Here is a 10,135-nt window from a genome sequence, read left to right as displayed (position 1 = left end):
AAATTGTTTCCACATCTTTTATACCTACTTTTGTGTTAGGATGCTAGTTTGGGTGTAGTTTTGATTCTCCCACTGTAAAGTTAGTGTGGGTGTCACTCACAACCTAGGTTGAGTCCTGACAAATTTGGTATCAGAGCTCTAGGTTCGTTGATCTCGTTGTACCAAAACAAGTCTAGTAGAGTTGTGGAACAGTAGGAAGACGTCTGTACTTTTCTTCGAAAGGATACAAGACTTTAAGAAATCTCTCTATCTTCTTCTCCCTTTGTTCTATAACTTGATTCCAACTGGTATCTAGTGATCTAAATTGATATCTAACCTCTTTCACTCTCTTATCCATAGATGGTTAGTATAAAATAAAATAGTGTACGGCCCATAGCTCCCGTTGAGCCAGAGGAGGAGCCAGCAGTTAAAGGGCATTACTGAGGCCGAGGTAGAATAAGAGGATGTAATAGAGTCCAGGGAAGAGCAGCACCCTGTCAGGACCCAAGCTAGACCCTAAATGCAACATGGCTATTGAAATCTTGGAGGATCCACCAACCAAGCCTCTTAGCATATCATACATGAGCATACATAAGAGGTAAGTAAAGCAAATAAGTAAGACATAAACGCATAAATAAAGTCCCAACATGAAAGTCTCGATAAAATGAATAAATGTCAAACTTGATTGAAAGACAACATAGACTCATCCAACATGCCTCTACTAACTAGACGGGGGCATAAGACAAGATCCTAGCTCACCCATGAAAAAATAAAAAAACTAATAAAACGACAAAGATAAAAGTCTTTTCCGCAAAATATGAGGACTCACCACAAACACAAATGTAATAAGATCTAGCCACAAATTGGAGGATGTGCGTGATCATCATCATAATGTAGGAAAAAGTATGTTCTAATACATGGAATGCACTAAAAATGTGAGAAATATTTTTTAGTGCATGGAATGCACTAAGTATGTGATTTGGTCCTAATTACATGTTTTCAATGATTTTCTTATGAACCATGCATTATGCCTATTCTAGGGTTGTGAATTATGTTTTGATATTTTGCATGCATCATGATTTATGAGACTAAGATTTAAGAATGCTTTTAGAACAAGTATCTATATGATTTTATGAAAACAAGGTTGCTTTAAAAGTGAAGTATTCTTGTTATGAAGGATTTCCATAATTTTTCTATGAACAAACTTATCATGATCTAGATGCTTAGATAAGTGTCTTTACGAATATGTTATGAAATCATGATTAGTTAAATGAGCTATTCTTATGATTTTCAAGTATGTTATGATGAATTAGGTATTACTAGATTCTCACCATTTTCAAGGACTATGCTATGATTATGACTATTCTTCATGAGAGTATTACCTAGCAGCGATTACCCAGGTCCTAAAACTACGTGCCCTCATAGGAATTACTTTAATTGCCCCTAGATAGTGGATCCACATATAATTCTTATTTATGGTCCTTACCTTGCAAGTAGGACAATCTCTTTTGGGTGTGGGAAGACACTGGACTCCATTTCATAGTTCACACAGTTTATGTCGGTTAATGGTACCTCTCACTATACTATGCTTTGATTACGATTTCCTCATGAATGTTACATTGACCATGTTTTATGTCTCTAATGATGTCTTAAACGATTGTATCATGTTTAGATTGGTCATTGCATTATCATATTTATGTCATGCATTGCACATTGTTCATACTCAGTACATTATGTAGTATTGACCACATACTTCTTTTGCCTATACTAATTTATAATATAGATCACAATGCTCCTACTCATGTCCGCAGTTAGTTTTGGATTCTTATCAATTGTCTATTGAGTGGTGAGTCATCATGCTTCGAGGACGTATTTCTTATGGTTCCCATTCATACTATATTTCTAGTTTTCAGAATTTTTGAGTTAGCTACGGATATTCCTAACATCTCACCTATGGTACTAGAGGCTTATGTCAGAATTAGTTTCATCTTATGGTCATTTGTTTAGATATTTCTATGTTATGATGAGATTTTTATTAAGACTTATCTTCGACTTTCAATTTATTTTGATTATCTTGTTATCTTAAGTCATGTTTATGCTAAAAGGATTGTTTAGGATCTTTCGAGATCCTATTTATCGTGGCATATCTAGGGTGTATCTTGGGTCGTGACATGTTAGGAGTGATGGGAGGGGTTTTAGTCAACTGAATTCTTTTAAACCCTACTTAGGATAGGCTTTCGTCAACTGAATTCATTTAAACTCCACTTAGAATAGGCCAAAACGTCGTGGTTTAGAAGTTAAAAAAAGTAGGAAAAGACTGAAACAACCTTAAGAAAAAACTATCGAAACTTTCTACAAGGGCCATCTACAGTTCGTAGAATGATCAATGGGACATACATTCCATTCGTGGAATCCATCAATTTTTTCCCGATCTCTGAAGTTCAATCCATGAGACCAGACTATGGTTTGTTGTTCCTTCTACAGTCCACAGACAGAGTATATAAATGCGAGACAATAAAAATAATAGCTAAGTTTTCCTGCACCTCACTCCACAAGTTTAATTCACGGTCTGTGGTCTAGTTTACGATTTGTATTTTGAGCCTGTGAAACTCAAGTTAACACTCAAGTCAAAACCTAAGTCTTTGGCGTTGATTCATGAGACTCATCTATGACCTTTGGATTGATTTAATGTTCGTACATGGCGTCCGTAAATTCCAATTTTCTATAGTCATTAGCCACTGATCATTCAAGTTCTGATAGGTTTAGTTCTGATAGGTATGGTCTAATCTTAATTTAGGATTTCTGAGGTGCTACCAGATATGACAGAGAGGAGGAAGATATGTTGGATGGATGTTTTTCTAATGCTGCTATAGAGGCAACTATCTCCTTAGGCAACAAAAAAGTGGAAAAGCAAAGAAAAAACATTTGTTATAAGTAGAAGAATAGGGATCGTAAAGTGTTTGATGAGTTTATTCCAAGAATATGGTTAAATGAGAATGGTGGAGTAGAGGTAATAGTGTCAACTACTTCAATAAAATCTAATAATTCGATGAGCATATGATGAATTCTCAAGTATTTTTGGACAAGTTTAATGAAGAACAAGACAAGGAACAACTACATTAATTCACACTAGATGAGTCATCTCTTAATTATATTTCTTACATTTGTAAAAGAAGGTTTGAGGTTGAACACTCAACTTTCTTCTTGATTTTATAATATATTATTACTTTTGCATTATCATATGTAAATTATAATAGAATGTGTTATAAACTCTGTAATGATAATAAAGTACCTAGTTCTCTCTAGCTCTTATTTTTTGCACACTTATAAATGAAAAAAGGGACAAATATATCTCCGAACTATCATAAATGGTATGCATATACCCTCGTTCTACATTACTTATATATATACCCTTGCTGTTAATATTTTGGATTGCGTATTTCCTTAATCTAAACAAGGGACACGTGGCTTCATCCTAGACATTTATTCGATTTTAATTTACTTACCCAATATTAAAATAACTCGCCCAACTATCCGTTCCCAAAATCAAATTAAAACCAAACCCAACTTACACACCAAATCCTAGATCCCAAATTTGATCAGTATTATGGGATGATTTCTAATTGAGGCTTTTAACGTATAGTGTTACTGAGATGGATGAGATGATTTCCCACATAATTGCATTATGAACTAATATTTTGGTGCTCCGGCGACAATGCCGCCATGATAGAAAATTTTCAAGGATGGTGCTGCCTTCAAATGCAAATTGATGGTTTTTGACTTTTGTATCTTTTGGGGCTTTTGATGGGTTAGACATGCGATGGGGTGGCACTTTCCCCGTGACTTATCAGAGCTCCATCGCCACAGTCAGAAGGGACTAACAGATGATTTCGCCATCATTTTGGTTTAATTTTTTTTTCAAGAACATAGATTAGAGGGTGAAGAAGAAATTCAGTGGTATAATCATCTTGAATCTCACTGGCAGATTGACAAATTTGAAGGCGGTTATGAACCTTCAATGCTGAACTTGAGTTAGATTCAGAAGACGATGCCTCTGATAATGAATCTCTAGTGGATTCTAAGGAAGAAGACTTTGAGGAAGATGAAGATTCGCAGGAAGAAAATGGAAAAACATGTGAATGGTTGGAGAAAGATTCGTCGCCGACGGTATGAAGGGATTGGCCGGCGATTCCACCATCTTTTGTATTCAATTTTTTTAGAGAACAAAGGTGGCGTTCTGGTGATTTTTCAAATGAATTTTTAACTCCGGACTTATTTGGGTTTTGGAAATGGATACTTGGATGGATTATTTTTTAATTTTGGCTAAATAAATTAAAATCGAATAGATGTCTAGAATGATGTCATGTATCCCTTTGTTTAGCTTAAGGGTGTACACAACCCAAATTATTAACGGCAAGAGTATATACATACGTAAAGTATAACAAAGGTATATGCATACCATTTATGATAGTTCGGGGATATATTTATCCTTTTTCCCTTTATTAATTTGTAGAGAATTATTACATTATTAGAATTGATAAGATAAGACTTATGCCTCATTTGTTTGCAGTTAATGAAGGTCTTGATCTTAATCATACATATCTTAGTCATTAAGTCTATTTTTTTCAAGGTCTTAATCTTAATTATCCAGGTGTCAGTCATTAAGTTTGTTGTTTTCAAGGTCTGAATCTTAATCATTAAGTTTGTTTGTGTTTCTTATTTTACAACCATTTAATGGGTCTCAATAGGTCTGAATAAATAAGATCTACAACAAAGTCGTAATATCTTTAAGATGTCTATTTAAAAATATCTATAAATATGACAGCGTCGTAATAACCTACTGGTATACAAGCACATCGTGCTCTCTAGGTTGGTTAAGCCTCATAGTTCACCGTCACTCTATCTATTTTCACATACCACACACAATCACTATCAATCACCACCATCTACTATCCACAACTACCATCCTCAACCCAACCACAAGTATCACCAATCACCACCACGATTCTCAGCCCAACCACAACTATCGTCAACCACAAGTATCACCAATCACCACCACGATTTTTAGCCCAACCACAACTACCGTCAATTACAAAAATCAACATTCATCACCATTAGCCACTATTAATAATCATCACCACCAACCATTATTACATTCCTTAATCACTATCGATAATTACCACCATTAGTCATTATTATATATCGCTAACCACCATCATCATTCACCACTGTCATTAGTTATCAGTATCAGTCCACTATTAATTATCAATTGCTACCAACAATAACCACGTTAATCACTAGTACCAATCACTATACCAAAATATTACCCATAACCACTATCACCAGTGAACACCATCCCAAATTGGCACATACAATCACCATCATTAGTCATCACCACCACTAATTGTCATATAAGAATATTATATATTTTTATTGATATAATATTAGATCAATTCAGTATTTTATTTTAATTTTATATTTATTATTTTTAAAACAGAGACAATTTTTTTCCATTCAGATGTTTAGAAAACAAACAATCGTAACTATTTAATATTCAGATCTTAATGTAACATCTTAATATTCAGATGTGTATCCAGATTCATACGTGTTAATCTTAATGAAAATAAACGAGGTCTTAGCCTCGTTACATGTATTTCTCCCCTTTTAAGGATTTTTTCTTCATAAATTAAAAAAACAGACACGCTATGTAGTAGTATAAATGCACTTAAAAAAATGATAGTAATTGATAAAAATAAAAGGATAGATTCAAATTAATATATATGCGTTAGGATTACAAAAATGCAAAGAACCAAAAAAAAAAAGGAAAAATTACTAGAAAAAACACTTTTTAATAAATAATCACTGATTTTAGCAATATTTTTTATTTATTATCATTTATAGCAATATATAGCAATATTATGATATATCTTTCATGTATTAAAAGTGAATTATGCATCCAATATAAATGTATTATAAGTATTTTAAAATATATTATACTTGTTTGGTAAAAAATTGACACAATGTATTATAAGTCTATTAAAGTATGTGATAAATATATTATCCATGAATAAAATTTATATTATATGAGTTTTATAAATTATTCATGCTAATAAACTTATATTATATGAGTTTTATAAATTATTCTTGCTAATATAATATGTACTAAAATTATATTATACTTATATTATAAATATTCAGTGAAAAAATATATTATTGCTATAAATGATATATATTTCCTTTGCCGTACATTTATATAAAATTTTTGCCACGTCAACATAGTGGGCCCATAGTTCCACAAAAATATGTAAAACCTTCTCCAATCACTATGCGGATTTCAACAATCTAAAAAACAAGTATTTTAGGGCTAAAACTCTGTTCCGAAGACCAATACAATGCCATTATAGTTTCACTCAGCTGCCCCTTTTTACTTCTCAGTTTTGATCATGGAGAACGACGTCGACATGTACGACGGAAGCGACGTGGATTCCTCCGGCGATGACTTCTACGCCGACGACGGCCTCATCAACGGTGCAGACAGTGACGCGGAGTCCTCCGGCGATGACATTATCGATAATGATCCTGATGATCTTCCCCGTGACAAAAACTATGTCGTTTTGTCCGACGATGATATCGGTCGTCTCATGGACGATGATATCTCTAAAGTTTCCTCTGTTCTATCAGTTTCCAAAACTGAGGCATCCGCTTTACTCCGTCGGTATAATTGGAGTGTGAATAAAGTTCACGAAGAATGGTTTGCGGATGAATCCAGTGTTCGAGAAGCTGTTGGTTTGAAAATACAGGAAAAAGTTGTTCAATTTCCGGAATCAAAGGAGGTAGCTTGTGGAATTTGTTTTGAGGATTATTCTTCTGATGGAATTTTGGCTTCTGCTTGTGGTCATCCTTTCTGTGTTGAATGTTGGAAAGGGTATATTTGTAATTCAATAGCTGATGGTCCTGGATGTTTGAATTTGCGATGTCCAGAACCATCTTGTAAGGTTGCTGTCTCACAGGATATGATCGATCAGTTAACGTCCGATGATGATAAAAAGAGGTACTATGGATTTCTTTTTCGTTCTTATGTTGAGGAAAGCAGGAAAATTAAGTGGTGTCCTGCTCCGGGATGCAATTTTGCGGTTGAATTTGATATAGGGAGTGATAATTGTGAAGTTATATGTGGGTGTTCGAATTCTTTTTGTTGGACTTGTACGGAGGAAGCTCATCGTCCTGTTGATTGTGATATGGTGGTTAAGTGGATGGAGAAAAACAATGCAGAATCAGAGAACACAAATTGGATTCTGGCTTACACAAAGGCTTGTCCTAAATGCAAGAGGCCGATTGAAAAGAATGAAGGGTGTATGCGAATGACTTGTAGGGACCCTTGCAAGTATCAGTTTTGTTGGTTGTGCCTTAATTCTTGGTCAGTTCATGGGTATAATTCATGTAACAAGTACAAGCCAGGGAATGAAGATGAGCAAAAGAAAGAAATGGCCAAGCAATCTATTGAGAAGTACACACATTATTACGAGAGATGGGCTGCTAATGAGAAGTCAAGGAGAAAATCTGTAGAAGATTTGAGGAGAATGGGGGAAGTGAATGTTAAGGAGCTGAGTGAATTGCAATCCATACCAGAGACACAATTGAAGTTCATCTTAGAAGCCTGGAAGCAGATTGTTGAATGTAGGAGAGTGCTGAAGTGGACTTATGCTTATGGGTTTTACTTGCCTGATGAGGAGCACACAAAAAGACAGTTTTTTGAGTATTTGCAAGGCCAGGCTGAGGCTGGTTTGGAGAGGCTTCACCTTTGTGCAGAGAAAGAACTGGAGATTTACCTGAATGTTGAAGAAGGTAATTCCAAAACATTTGATGATTTCCGTATAAAGCTTACTGGTCTGACTAGTGTGACTAAGAATTACTTTGAGAATTTAGTTAGAGCACTTGAGAATGGTCTTGAAGATGTTGATTCGCAAGGAGCTCTTGGAAACATAGCAACGAGCTCCAAAAATGCAGCTGTGAGCAGCAAACAGACAAACTCGAAAAAATTAGTACTAGGTGGGGACAGAATGCTCGTCAAGGCAAGAGCTGAGAAAATTATGACCCTCATGAGAATTAGAAATGCAAAACTACCTAGCACTAATAGCACTGCGAGCTCGAAACATGTCTTAGTTGCTGGTGGAGGAAATACGAATAGCTCCAATAATCTTTTTATAAGAGAAGACAACACTTTGAGAACATCAAAAAATCCACTTGAAGCTTGGGGCGGCAAATTTGTGGGATCAAAAGATGCACCTGTAGCAGCAAGGAGCTACACTATGGGCGCACAATTTTTACAACTAGCTGGGGTGAGCAACACAACCAGTTCGAGTAATTTACAGCAAGCTGGGGGCAGAAAGTTAATAAACATTGGAGCAGACTGTGTGAAAAACTTGGCAAATGCACATGTGGCTGGAAGCAACAACCTCACTCGGTCTAAAACTCCACATGTAGCTGGGGGCAGCAAGGTGGTGAACATTGGAGGAGGCAGTGTGAAAAACTTGGCAAATGCACATGTGGCTGGAAGCAGCAACCTCACTGTGTCTAAAACTCCACATGTGGCTGGGGACAGCAAGGTGATGAACATTGGAGGAGGCAGCTGGAAAGACTTGGCAAATGCACATGTGGCTGGAAGCAACAACCTCACTGTGTCTAAAACTCCACATGTGGCTGGGACCAGCAGCAGAATAGGTGGTGGGAAAAAGCACAGGAAAACAAATGCTGGGGCACCCTTTATCATAAAGTTGGATGACGACGATTTAGGAGGGGCAACTTCTGCCACAGGAGCACCATTAACACAAAATTTGATTGATGATTTTGAAGGTTGGGCATGCGATTCGTGCACATTTCTGAATGCTGGCTCTACCACGACATGCCTAATGTGCAGTGAAGATGCTTCTGGCAGTTGGGAATGCGAAAAGTGTACATTTCTCAATAAGAAGCATGCTTCCACATGCCAAATGTGTGAGCACCATAAATGAAGTCCTTGCTCCTAAAAATAAATGGCTGCCTGGAGGATACTCTTGGCCTCAAGTTAGCTTTTGCATTATTCTAACTTACTGTTTTATCAGTCTTATGTTCTGCTTTTGGTCAATAGCTACCTATAAGTTTCTTATTGCATCAGTTGGATGCATAAGCTTTGGGAGTAGTATAGTTATACATAATTACATATAAATGAGGTTCCTGGTAATTGTAGTGATACACATTCTCCAGGTACACAACGGCTTGAGCTTTGTGTTATTACTTACTAGTAATTGCCAGTATTTTATTCCCTTTATCGTGAAGCCTCAAAACTGGTACTTTGGATTATGTCTTTATTCTGATACCAATATGGCTTTGGAAGCATTTTTGGAATCTATAATTCTGCTTTGTTGTCTTCTAGTTCTTTAGCACTTTTAATAATCAGGACTAAAAAGAAAATTCTATTTACCTGCAGAGGACGTCCCCATGTATCATAATTTGCAAGGACTAAATTAAACAATGAGTCCTTGAACATGGGAGACAAGCAGATAATATGCCCTCGATCAAAAATCTCTGGAACTTGTGTAATGAAACATTAAACTACGTATTCTGAAGCATGTCAGTGAACTTGAAGATGTAGAAAATTTGAAAGGAAGACGTGCTTGGCATAGATTTTCGTAGGGTGACTAATATGCACAATTTTTATTTGGTGGACACAGCAAATGTTTCTCAAAACTTTGTTATTATCCTTGTGTGCAATTCTATTTGGTGCTCCATAAATTTTATTTTCTAATGAAGTGTGGCTTCACTGTTATTTTATATGAGTAGTCGTAGTATTACTCCTTTCTAGCTGTTGTTTCCTTTACCTTGATTATCGTATCGTTTTATTGTAGTTTACATTCTGTTACTATCTGATAGTTTTGTTATTATCAGTTGTTTCTTATACTTCCATTACTTCTTTTTTGGGGACTGCTTTGCACTGCTTTGCCTTGGGCCGATGGTATACTTTGTGGGACTACACTGAATATGTTGTTGTTGTTGAAGTGTCGCTTTATCACGATCCGTGCTTAGTCCACATCAAGAGCTTATCTATCGTTATTGGTGCAGCGAAGTGTTTATTGCAGAAGGCCTCTTTCTAGTAGAACAGCATTTTGCTTTGTGGGTA

The 10,135-nt window shown here is 35.8% G+C and overlaps 1 protein-coding gene across 1 annotated transcript; it reads left to right on the top strand.

Moving 5' to 3' along the window:
• The first annotated feature begins 6,305 nt into the window (after nucleotides 1–6,305).
• LOC129887480 (probable E3 ubiquitin-protein ligase ARI7) lies at nucleotides 6,306–9,284 on the top strand. Its single transcript, XM_055962594.1, has one exon. The coding sequence runs from the start codon at nucleotides 6,423–6,425 to the stop codon at nucleotides 8,988–8,990; it is 2,568 nt and encodes an 855-aa protein (XP_055818569.1). The 5' UTR covers nucleotides 6,306–6,422; the 3' UTR covers nucleotides 8,991–9,284.
• Nucleotides 9,285–10,135: the final 851 nt, after the last annotated feature.

Source organism: Solanum dulcamara, chromosome 4 (genome assembly GCF_947179165.1).
Source record: "Solanum dulcamara chromosome 4, daSolDulc1.2, whole genome shotgun sequence".
Lineage (NCBI taxonomy): Eukaryota > Viridiplantae > Streptophyta > Magnoliopsida > Solanales > Solanaceae > Solanum > Solanum dulcamara.
The sequence above is the reverse complement of the archived record's forward strand: the minus strand, read 5'-3'. Positions and strand labels throughout refer to the sequence as shown.